The sequence below is a fragment of the Meriones unguiculatus genome, chromosome 7 (assembly GCF_030254825.1).
Source record: "Meriones unguiculatus strain TT.TT164.6M chromosome 7, Bangor_MerUng_6.1, whole genome shotgun sequence".
Taxonomy (NCBI): domain Eukaryota; kingdom Metazoa; phylum Chordata; class Mammalia; order Rodentia; family Muridae; genus Meriones; species Meriones unguiculatus.
In genome coordinates, this window is record NC_083355.1 from 35,105,259 (window position 1) to 35,118,185 (window position 12,927).

At 40.0% G+C, this 12,927-nt stretch overlaps 1 protein-coding gene across 8 annotated transcripts in view; it reads right to left on the reverse strand.

Annotated features, from left to right (window-relative positions):
• Nucleotides 1–12,927, reverse strand: part of Bcas3 (BCAS3 microtubule associated cell migration factor) — a 471,233-nt gene that overhangs the window by 382,753 nt on the left and 75,553 nt on the right. For all 8 annotated transcript variants that reach the window (XM_060387076.1, XM_060387078.1, XM_060387080.1 and 5 more), the window contains exon 8: nt 1,913–2,020. In XM_060387076.1, the coding sequence (XP_060243059.1) occupies nt 1,913–2,020 (108 nt within the window). The remainder of the gene's footprint in view (nt 1–1,912; nt 2,021–12,927) is intronic.

The following is a 12,927-nucleotide window of genomic DNA, read 5'->3' on the forward strand; positions in this document are numbered from 1 at the left end:
CACGGCCTCTGAGGATTCCTTCATGCCATTGCCTACACTCTGTGAATCCTCTGTGGGTAAACTCGGGTTACTCAAATCTACCCATGCCAATCAAGTCTCAGACCATGTCCATTCCTGCCTGCTATATACCTGCTGGTCACCTCTTAGAAAGGCTCTTGAACATTTGTAGCTAATAAAAAATTCGCCAGGTGCTGTCGAAGCAATTGTCCTGAATCATTTCAAAATACAGCTGTGTGATTTTTGTGCTGCTTTTACAGATCTGTGTGCTTTCTGAAGGTGATCATGTACAACTTGGGGTAATTAGAAGCATTTTTATGAAGCCCTTAAGCGTGCCTATACACACACTTTGGTATTTTTAAACAGCAACTATATCTCGCTTGATTTCCTAATGTAAGCTCAGCAAACAATTTTAAACAACAACAACAACAACAAAAAAGGCAGAGTTCTCTTGCTGCTTTGTGTCATATTCATGGATTTATAATATGCTAAAAGTGTAATCTGAAAGTCTTCTATTTAGAATGTGCTAATGTTGCTTTTTAATAAGCCTATTTGGGAAAGCATAGAAAGTTTCCAGGGTAAACTATATTATATACTGGATGCAAACCGTTCCACACAGTTCATATCAGGTAGGGGTGAGCATATTTGCTGGTGCTGGTTCCTTGAGTGTTTCTTCTGCTTCTCACATTTCACAGGGTTTAGTCCTTGAATTTGAGTACACCCACTGGTATCAAGTCCACAAATACTTTGCCCTTTTGTTTACACTACTTTACAGTCCTGAGAACTCAATGTAGGGCCACCACACACAAAAGGATACTTTCTTATGTCTCGAGCCTTTCCCCTTTAAAATTAGTTTGTTTGTTTTTTTTTGTATATAATAATATATTCACTCATATTCATTTGTGCAACTATTAGTTGGCATGTGCATGTCCTAACATATGGAGGTCAGAGGACAACCTCAGATGTACTGCCCCGTGTTTGGACTCACTAGAGCTACCATTTACAGGAGCTAGGGGGCCAGGCGTTCTTCCGGTCCTGCCCTGAACCTTGCCCTAAGGGTACTGGGCTGACAGACACTTCTAGTTCTTCCAAGGCTCCTGATGCTTACAGAGCAGGCAGGAGCTTTTGCTCACAGAGCTACTAGCCAGCCTCAGTGTTTGCTCTTGGTACCTCAGACTCTGATGAAGGTAGTGATCATCTTACCAGGTCAGCCTTCTCTCATGTGAAAGCAAAATGCTGCACAGCCTAAATTCCTAAGATCCTTCTTCCTTTAACAGCCTGTGTTTAATAGATCATCACTAGAATTCACACAGCTTAATCGACATTTGACTATTTTCTCACAATTTTAAAGAAAAAAGATTGACCTAATCTTTGTTTTAACTTCTGTTGTACAATGCAAAGGAATAAAAAAAAATACAAAAACATTAGGCCAAGTACAGTGGTACATGCCTAAAATCCCACCACTGAGGAGGCTGAGCCAAGAGGATAACAGATCAAGGCCAGTCTGGGTAACCTGGGGGTAACAAAATGATGTAAAATCAGGGGATGGGAGAATCCCAGTCCTCAAACATCATTCTCCAACTAATGCTTCAGGGCTAAGAATGAAGTTTAGCAGCTGAGTACTTGCCTAGCGTATGCAACAAGCCAGGTTTGACCTCAGCAGTGAAAATGAGGAGACAAACATTCCAATCCTTGACTCTCCTATAATGCTCCTCCATTTTGTTGTGTAAATTCCACTCATTTTTCACTACACTGAATCATACTCATAGTTAGCTCAGGAGGCTGGAAAGTATTCAGTATGAAAACTTAACAGTTTCAAACACTTTTTTTCAATGACTTGAAATCACAAGACTGGTGTCTTGCATGTCAAGGAGGCACATTACAGTTTGAAAATCAATATATGAAAAATGCTTACCGCTTATTGCAGTGAAGATCGTAAATGGGTGTTTTAAACTGGATGGACTTGACCATTTCCCCAGTACGAAGTGAATACAGATCCACACAGCAGTATGGTGGTGTCGTACTAAAAACAAAGAACAGGCAACAACGCAAACGTTTTCTTAGTACATAATATGAAGAAATTCACTCAAAGTTGACCACAAAAAGTAAACTTAATACAGCCAGGCAGACCCAGGAGAGTGACACTAGCCTTTAATCCCAGAACTAAGGAGACAGAGGCAGGTGGATCTCTATGAGTTCTGAGCCAGCATGGTCTACAGAGCAAGTTCCAGGCCAGGGAAGGATGTAGAATTAATGCTATAAAGAAGAACATTATGATTTTGTAAACAGATTGTTAACAAATTCATGTTATGAAATGTTTCCTTGTTCTTATTAAAGATTAAAATGAATGACTTTAAAATGAATAAATAAAATTAGTAGACAGCACATATAAATGTACAATGCTAAAGGCTGTGATGCTAAAATTTGGGAGAACAGGCTCATTACCTAACTTCAGTTCAGCACAGCAGGTCAGTTCCATGCATAACTGAAAGCACAGTTCAAAGAAAAGAAAACTGAAAACCTGATTTGTGTGTGTATAAAGCTCAGCAGTATGAAGAGAAAGACACATATAGTGTACCTGGACATTGGAGACAACTGCTGTGAGTGACATGGATTTAGCAAGGTTACTAGACACAACGTATACATAAATTTATCACCAGAGCTTTCATAAAGGAAAATTAAAAAGTAATATTTTAAAATAATATACACATCAGTCTTTGAGAATTCATAATGAGGAACAGTTAAATTCAACCCTCTGCATAGCAGAAGGGAGGTGTGGCAGTTCACACTTGTGACCTCAGAGAGGAAGAAGGATCGTGAGGTCGAGGGGTTCTAAGGAAGCCATGTCAAAAATTAAAGAAACAGGTCATGTTCCCTTTAATATACACAAATAGTTAAGGAGATAATACACTTTTCTGGCGAGTTAATTTTTATTAAAACTATAACACCATTAAATTTCAATAGTCTTTACTGTACTTTCAAATTAACTGGGAAAATGCCCAGGTCTAAGAATCTAATAGTGAGCTATATGCTGTCTCCAGCGTCTGCCGCATTTCTGAAGTAGGAAGCACTGTGAAAATACATTTCAGAAAATACATTTTAGCATGGGCTTTTGTCTTTTTGACTAACCTCTTTTGTTAACATGTCCAATAAAAAGCTAAACCTGTTTTTTCCCCCAGAGTTTATGAGCAGGTATTTTATTTTTTTAATTATTTTTATTAATTGCAGTTTATTCACTTTGTATCCCCCCTGTACCTCCCTCCCTCCTCCCAATCCCACCCTCCCTCTTCCCCACCCCAACCTGCCTGAGATCCATGCCCAGGATGCAGACAGTGGAAGGAGAGAAAAAGCTGCCAAGCTGTCTCTGACCTCCACCTCCACTTCATTTCCAGTGAGGTGCTCCTGACAGTGACAGCACTAGATACTAATTCCAAACCCTTTGCTGCCCCATGCAAGGGATTCTTTTCCAAAATCCCCATATAGGTGGAAAAAGCACTTCAATGCTGACTGAACTAACAGGACAGCACTATAAACAATGTACATATTGGGGAAACATTTAACCAACAGTAAAAAGCAGTAGAGCGCACATTAATTCATGCTCAAGAGGCACCCACATCTTCCTGTCCAAGATGTGACTGTGTGCTTGCCTGACATGTGCTTTTGTTCAGTGTTCTCTCTTTTGAAAGGCAGCTGAAGACAAAGCTTCCCATAAGCCTCTGGGTCTAAGTGTCTCACAACTTGCCATGCTACGAGACAAGCTCTCCTTGTGCCCTCCACAGGTGCATCACAGAACATAATGCCATAATAGAGTTACACAGTCGTCTGGGTTCTACAACGCTCCGGTTGGCTGGCATGCCTGGGGACACGTGTTTATCACTGAAAGACAGCTATAACCCTCACATCAAGATGACACTGATTCTGTAACACACAGAAATTTCCTAAAGAGGTTTAGAAGCCCAAGAATGTAGCTAGGTTCACTGTGAGTGAAGGCTATATGAAAAACATAGGATTCATCTGAATTAGCAAATGGGTATATAAAATCCTCTAAATCAGACCAGAGCAGTTGCTTTTAACTATCTTTTTAACACACATGTTACCCAAATAACAATGAATGTAGTTTGTAACTATTGTGAAAATACAGAGGTGGATGTAATTTGGATCAATTGACCTACTCCTAATATAAGTGAGGTGTTTTATATTAAGTTATATAGCAAATGTGTTGAAAACTCTTATCTAAACAATCTGTTAGTTGTTGTACATCTGACTCACATCCATAAAGGAAGTTATTAATATTTTATGAGGAAAGTCCTAACATACATATATTACAATAGCCAAAGGAATGGAATTTATATAATCATTTCAGTGAGAAGGGTTGATTATATCTATTTAAAGATCAAGGCTTTTCCCCCCTTCTAATGAAAAAGCTTTCTTTAAAAGTGATTGTAAACCACAGAATGACATAGATCTGTGATGAGGAAACATTGAAATATAATTAATACAGAAGGTAAGCATCAATAAGAAACCAGCACCATTATCGTCCAAATGAATCTATAGTTAAAATTACCCTAGTCAAGCAAAAATAACTGCACTTACCTAAATTTTGTAAAGTCTGAGTAATTCCATATAATAAACCTAGGCCTAAATTCTTAAATCCAGAACTAATTACAAAACCTATCAGCTCTTTCCTATAGACCTTCTTTCATGTCCTCCATAGTAATTAGGCATTTCCAATATGACTTCAATGTTCTGACTAATTTTATGTCAATTTGGGGAATAAAAATTGAGAAAAACACTCCAAAGATTGGGCTGTAGGCATTTTCTTAATTAGTGATTAATGGGGGAGGGGAGGTGGAATTCATCCTTCGGCTAGTGGTCCAGTGTTCTATAAGAAAGCAAGCTGAGCAGGCCATGAGGAGCAAGCCAGTAAGCAGCACCCTCCATGTCCTCTGCATCAGCTCCTGCCTCCAAGTTCCTGTACTGTTTGAGTTCCTGTCCTGACTTTTCGATGAGGAACCACGGTATGGAAAAATAAGCCAAATAATTTTATGGTTGGGGGTCACAACATTAGGTTGCAGTATTAGGATTACTGGGACAATTAAAGCAGATCAGGTGGAGCTAGTAGCGCTTGCCTTTAATCCCAGCACTGGGGAGGCAGAGGCAGGTAGACCTCCGTGAATTCAAGGCCAGCCTGCTCTACCAAGTCAGTCCAGGAAAACCAGGGTTCTATTACATATATGCTCACACACACACACACACACACACACACACACACAGAGAGAGAGAGAGAGAGAGAGGGGTGTGGAGAAAGAGAAGAGGAGAGAGAGGGAGGGTGGAAGGAGAAATCAGCATCCTCAGAGTTAGCACACGTTGAGGGGAGAGCAGCTGAGGCTTAGCACCCTGTGGGAGGGTTAGGAGTTCCTAAAGAAAACCCAGAAATGGTAATTGGTTAGAGTACAGTGCTGTCACAGTAAGAGAACCCAGCATTTTGGAGATGCCGGTACCATGAATGACCACCAAGAACAGCAACAGAGTGGAACCTATCTGAGCCTAGAAGACAAGCTGTGTGTGTGGCAGACAGCAGAGCCAGAAGTTACTGAAGCCCTTTGAAGGAGCCCAGAAGATGGTAACTTTCCTATAATGGACACTGAGTGATTTCCAGAGCTGGAGTTTGGTTTTGCCTTGTTCATATTGTGGCTGTGCCCAGGTTCCTGCCTCTTAATAAATTATATTTATTTTAAAGGATCCCACTGAGAAACTTTGGATTTTTAAAACAGATTTTGGATTTTAAAAGAGACTTTGGATTTTTTACAAAGACCAAACTTACAAGTTTGTTTGAATTGGTAAAAACCATGGGATTTTTGAGTTGGATATTTGTGATATTTATTAATCTGAGATCTTGGGAATGAATTTTAAAAAAGTCTCATGTTGTCAATTGTGCTGTTTTCAGCACAGCAACAGAAATGCTCAAAGACGCTGTTACTCTCAGAGCATTTGTTATAAAAGGTGATCTCCTCAAAAAGGATTGTACAACATGGAGGGACATCTGTATTCCCAGCACTTGGGATGACCTGGAACTCAGCCTCAGCCTGGGCAACAGAGTGAGCACCACATCAGCTTGGGCTTAAGGGAGATCTCGCCTTAGAAGTACACCAACAAAAGTAAGTAATGAAAAAAATTTATAAATAAATTTAATAACTAGCCAAACATCCTGTCTCAAAACAACAAAACAGGCACAATGTCACTCTCACTAGATTGGAAATGTTTTGTTTTGCTTTTGATAAAGGGTTCTCTGTGTAACCTTGGCTGTCCTGGACTCACTCTGTAGACTGCCTCTGCCTCCTGAATGCTGGGATTAAAGGCCTGTGCCACCAAGCCCGACTGACTGGACATAATTTTAAAAGTCCTAACAAAGGAAGGCGGAAGAGAAGCGGAAGGCTGGCCAAAGCTGGTGGTGACGTGGTTTGAATCAGAAAAGGCCTCCATGTGATTCTGTTCAGAGTGCCCAGTTCCTATCTTGTGGCAATAGACACATGCTCATGTATATGTACCATCAGTGTGTGTGTGGGTGTGTGTGTAAGTGTATACACTTGTGTGGGGAAACCAAAGGTCAATGTTAGATGTCTACTTCAATCATCCTCCCATTATTTCTGGGTGACAGGTCTTTCAGTGAGCCGACTACTCACCTATTTGCCTAACCTGTGTAGCAGTGAGCACCACAGCTAGGCCTGCCTCTGCTCCTCCCCCCACCCCAGCTCTTCACCCACCTTTTAAATGGGTGCTTTGGCTCCAAACTCAGCTCTTCGTGTTTACATAGCAAGCACTTTACCTACTGAGCAATCCCCACAAGCCTGTGGTACTATTTGAGAACTGTGAGGAACACAGTCACTATCGTCTGGCCTGAGGTCTCGGCTCCCTGGAGGTCAGCTGCCACCATCCACGTGCTCCCATCACTGACATCCACAGATGCCACCACAGATCCCGCCCCTGCACGATGCACGCCCAGCCAGAGGACTCGGATTCTAACAGAAGTGCAAAGGTGGGAGGGAGGTGCTGCCTGTGGAAAACAGGTTGGCAGATCCTCAGAAGTAAAACTGTATCTATCATCCAGAATCTGATGACTGTATGCCTAGGCAGATGCACGCCCAGCCAGAGGACTCGGATTCTAACAGAAGTGCAAAGGTGGGAGGGAGGTGCTGCCTGTGGAAAACAGGTTGGCAGATCCTCAGAAGTAAAACTGTATCTATCATCCAGAATCTGATGACTGTATGCCTAGGCATATACACCCCATCGAAGTGAAAACATATGTCTGTGCAAAAGCCAATGTATCAATGTCCACAACACTATTATTCATAATAACCAAAGTGAGAGCACACATATGCCAGTAACACATATGGGATAAGCATGGGAAAAGAGTACTTACATGATCTGCCATGTGGATGAGCCTCAAAAAACGTTATGCTAACTGAAAGAAGCAGAGACTCAAATGGTCTCATCATATAGAAATCTATTTGTCTCAGACATCCTGAACAGGAAAATCCACAGAGACAAAAACAGACTGGTGGGTGCCTGGCTGCAGGAATCAAGAAATGGAGAGTGACTGCTGAATGGGTGTTTCCTTCAGTGTGAGGAAAATGGGCAAATCAGATAACAGGTAACTGTTTCTGCAACATTTCCAATGAACTACAGTTTGGCAGGATTGTGTTGTATTTTATGAATTCACTTCAATTTTAGCAAGAGAAAACAGGCAGCATGCATGCCTGACAAAGTAATACAAAAATAAGTAATTCACAGCAGTAATGAAAACAGCAGGGACTGGGCCCGAGACGTAACGGCAAGTGGCTCAATCCCAGAGAAGACACAGACGACTAAATGTACCTGGACCAAACAACAGAGCTCTAAGACATGTGAGGCAAAAGCTAGAGAGTAAGAATGGTATTACTATACTAGCGCTCAGCATGCCAGTCAAAAAGGGACAGAAAAGACAGGCACAGATGGAGGAAATAAAAGGCAGAATTCATGAAAGCCCATATGGAAACCTAGACTCACAACCCAATTAAAACCTAAATCTGAGGGTGGGACACAGGAGCACTCAGGAGACAGGCACACAGACCTCTATGAGTTTGAGTAAGGACAAGAGCTACCTTGTGAAATCTGTCTTTTAAAAACCTATATAAATATAAGTAAACAAGTACAGGTGGAATGAAAGGGGGCAGGGTAAAACACTAGTTACAGATTTAAGAAAAGATGGGCCAGAGGGATAAAAGAAGAAGAGAAATCCAGAAGTGAACCCTATCATGAGTGGACACTGTTGCTTCCAGAAGACATGATAATGAATATCACAGGAGCAGTCACAGAAACCTCACTAAACTTTACTGGTCAGAAAGGAAAACCATTACTCAGTTACCCATCATAAATAGGCGATAAGTCAATCTATTGCCAATGATACACATACTTTGTCTGCTGGACATAAAAAAATCAATTTCAAACAACCAGGAAACTTCCCTCTTGCTGGCTAGCTTTCATTATGTCAGACTATGGCCTGCTGAGGGAAAAAAAAAACCCACCAGAAAAGATATGCCCACTGGCACAATGGTGATATGACTATTAAGATAGTAACCAACCACTTTCTGATTGGATTTGAAAGCTGGGATTAATTAATTAATGCTTGGTACTGTAAATCTGGTCAAAATTCCATGGCCCTAGAGGTGCTAGGTGTCTTGCTTTGCTATGACATCAAACTAAATACATATGTTTAAACCAACAGCAGTAACAGTTAAACCAGTGATCATTTGTTTTGTGTACTTCAGAAATGTATCTAGAATGCAGTAGGCTGTTAATAAATGTTTGGGGGAGAAAGAAAAGTACTCCTGAATAAAAATAATATGGGTGCCATAACAGTGGCTGTAATTAAGAATACCAATTATAGAAACATCTTGGTCATCAACTGTTGAATTATATCACACTCAAAATATTCAATGATTAAGAGCATGTCCTATTCTTTAGAAGATTTGAGTTCAGTTCCTAGCATCCATGCCTGAATGGAAAACCCAACAGGCACTGGTGTACACCTGGGAGAATCTTCATGAAGTGAACATGAACTACACACAGACGAAAACACATCTGCATCGGCATGACCCCACCTTCCTAACACAAGTTCTCATACCCCAAAAGGCTCTCACCAGAAACTCATTTTGGGGATGCCTAACAATATATATGGGAGCTGGGTGTGGTGGCACATGCATGTAATATCAGCATTCTGGGAGGCTGAGACAGGTGGATCTCTGTGAGTTCAAGGTCAGCCTGGTCTACAAAGAGAGTCCGGGACAGCCAAGGTTACACAGAGATACCCTGTCTTGGGAAAAAAAAGTACGTGGGAAAGTTCCATATGAAGGCAACGTAGACACCATTCCTAGCCTCTACACTTGGCCTCTAGATCACAGGACAACCAAGTCCTCCATAATAACCTAATTACAAGTTCCTCACCACATGTGCCTTGGACATGCTGACCTCAGCATACGAAGCTCTTAAGAACCCATAAGCCACCATGAGCTCCTCATACAGAGTAATGAGACGTTAAATCTGCAGTAATATGCTAGCCAACACTAGGTAACCATGCAATGTTCCCAATTCTTTAGGTTCATTTCCATCTCTAGGGAGGACAGAGGCCTTCAGTGATATTCAGCAACATTTAGATCCTTGTTACTAAGCCACTTCACAAGGATAGAGGGATGCTTGTTCACATGACCATATTTGATGAGGAGACTCAATCTCAGTAGACAACTAAGGTTAGAATTTAATTTTACCCCATGCTATTACTTAATAACTCAAAAACTATAAACATTAATTTAGAAACAAAATTTATTCTCAAATGTACCTCAGCAGACTCATATCCTTCATGTTGTTTTAAGAAGCATTAACTACTTTCCCAGTGCTCACATTTACTGTGACAATGAAGAACAATTTCCAAAAGAAAGAAGTACGCTGCTAAGCACTTTCACCTTATTTGTTATTTATCCTGGGGTGCCTGGAATTAGAACTGGAGACTAGAGCTCTACCACTGATCAAACTTATAACACACAGTGAACTTTTTGAAAGTCTTCCCAGTAATCTATTATTAATGTCTTGAAGTTAATCAGTTCAATGATTTTATCAAATGTATATGAAATAATATTTAAGTAAGTGATACAAACCATTAAGTACTAAGTGTTCCAGTTTAAAAAGACTGTGGTGAGAACTAAGTCAAAGAAGCCAAAACGGGAAAAGATCAAAAGCCAGGAATTAAATAAAGTTTTAGTTAAGCACACTACATACTTAAGCATTCTTGTGTAATAATTTTCTTCCTAAGGCTTGAAAATCGATTCTCTAGGTCATAAACTAAGCTTCAAGAATCCACAACACAAGAGATCACTATGACTCTGCAAACATTATGTATAGTTCTGAGGACCTCAGCATTTCTTATTGTAATACATGAGGCGATCCATGGTAACTAAAACTGTATCATCAAATTTTAAATGCCACCCAAAGAGGGGGCAGTAGACAAATATAACAGACATTTAATGCCTGAGAGGAAACAGGCCAGACAGTTCAGTAAGCAAAGACATTTTCCACCAAGCCAGAGACACTCATGTCAATCCTGGGACCCAAATGATAGAAGGGGAAAAGCAACCCCAAAAGCTGTCTTCTGTCTTCTGCCCCAACTTGTGTTCTAAGGCACATATGCCCCTACATGTGCACCAACGCATGTGCACATACAACAGACAGACATAAAAGTAAATACAGCATGATGGGAAATAGGAATGTCAATTCATTGGATATTAAATTTAATTACTAAACTCAATAAAATCATTAAAATTTATCGAGTTTACTTTTTAATTGGAACACCGTGACTTTATTTTGCATTCAGGTATCATGAAGAGTTAGTCATGTTGTAACCTGGAATGTGTTTTAAACACAGCTTTAGAAAAAAAGGAACACAACGACTCTCGTGTTAATGTCAAGTGAAATATGGGTTTTATGATTTCAAACTTCTAAACATTAATAACATTTCCTTTACAAAGACCATTATTATTTCCATTCATGATATTTAACAGATTGAAACAAAGTTAAGAAAAGTGCAACAAAGTATCTGAGAAAGTGACATTTTCCAAGAATGTGCAATGTTTAAAAAAATACAAACTAGCAAAGACATTTAAAATCTACCAAGAATTGTAGGAAACATGGAAACACTTATTTTAAATAGGAAAAAGCTGCACAATCTTCAACATGTGTTACTAAATCTAATCCTTTAAATGTAACAGGAAAATTTTGATAGCATTTTAGTATTGTATTCTTATTCAGAGCTTAAAGAACAAAAGCCTGTTGGTCTCAGTCTTTATTAACTAGTACTTTAAAAAAAGAAAATGGAAACCTAGACATATTATAAGCTAACACTTACTTAACCTACTTACTAACTCTTTATTCTGAGTAAGGCCTCATGACTGGAAAACATGCTAACAAGGATGCAGGCACAAGGAGGTCAAGGAGTGAGCAACATCATCTCCACATACAAAGGGGAGGCGGGAGGGGATTAGAAGTGAGGCTGAAATGAAGATATCCATTCTTTGTTATGCAGGCAGCCTCTGCCTCCCAGTGCTCAGATTAAAGGCCTGTGCCACCAAACCTGGATACTGATAGTTTTCTGGAATCAGCTTGGTACCATAGATGGAAGATTCCACAGCACAAGTTACCATCAAATATATAATTATCTTAAAAGTATAAAATTAGAGGCTCATTGGTTAAAAGAGCTTGTTCCACTTCCAAAGGACCTAAATTCAGTTACCAGCAAGCACACGATAGCTCACAAGCACCTGTAACTCCAACTGCAGGGGGGTTAACACTCTCATCAGGCCTCCTGAAGTACTACACTCAAATGCACACACATACATACATATATGAATGAATAATAAAAAGAATTAAGAGTATAAAACTGTACTTCAATTATCTGTATGAGGTGTACATGTAATAAAATTAATAAATCAATAAAAAATATAACACATTAGAAAAAAAAAAAACCTTTCAACTAATTTCAGACCAACGAAGCACAAGTAAAATACTTATATATCAGGAAGGCACAAATAGTAGTAATTATAATGGTGCTATTGTAATACCAAATCCATAGGTCCATGCATTACGTAAGTCACAGCTCGGCAGACAAGGGAGACACTTGTAAACAGTGCTGAGGATGCCGAATGATGAAAATCCCAACATTCTGAGGAGCAATGAGAAGTCAAGCTGTTCCCCCAAATGCCAAAGTGGACATGTTTTTATCATACGCAGAAGTTATTAAAACATTCTTAGAGACAGAATGTAAGCCAAAAGATTAAACAAATCCAGTTAGTAGCAACTGTATGTTTCTCAGATTTATAGGCCTTACACTAAATTGCAGGCTTGCAGAGGGCAGAGGTTCAGTATTCTTTGTTGGACACAGTACTGCTCACTGAAAGAATGAAGAATATTTTATGTGAGTTAAAAGGATTGATGTTAAGTAGTTGAAGAAGAATTAAGCTACTCTGTCTGACACATTTCTGGCCATGCCACACCGCTACACTCTGATTCTAACTCACAGAGTGTACACTACCCCAGCAGCAGGGTGCCCTGGTGTGAATTACAGAATTACCCTGGGTAAAAAGACGTCAGTGGAGGCTGGGGAGATAGAGCCTACCACATCAATCATTAATCAAGAAAACGCCCCCACAGACTTGCCTACATACGAACCAGTCTGATGGAGTCATTTTCTCAGTTCACATTTCCTCTTCCCAGATGATCCAAGTTTACGTCAGGTTGAAAAAAAAAAATAGCCAGCACAACCTTCAATTCACTTTTTCTGATATTTGAAATTGTCTGTTGCTGGGCGTTGTGGTACCTGCCTGAAATCGCAGCAGTTAAGCTAGG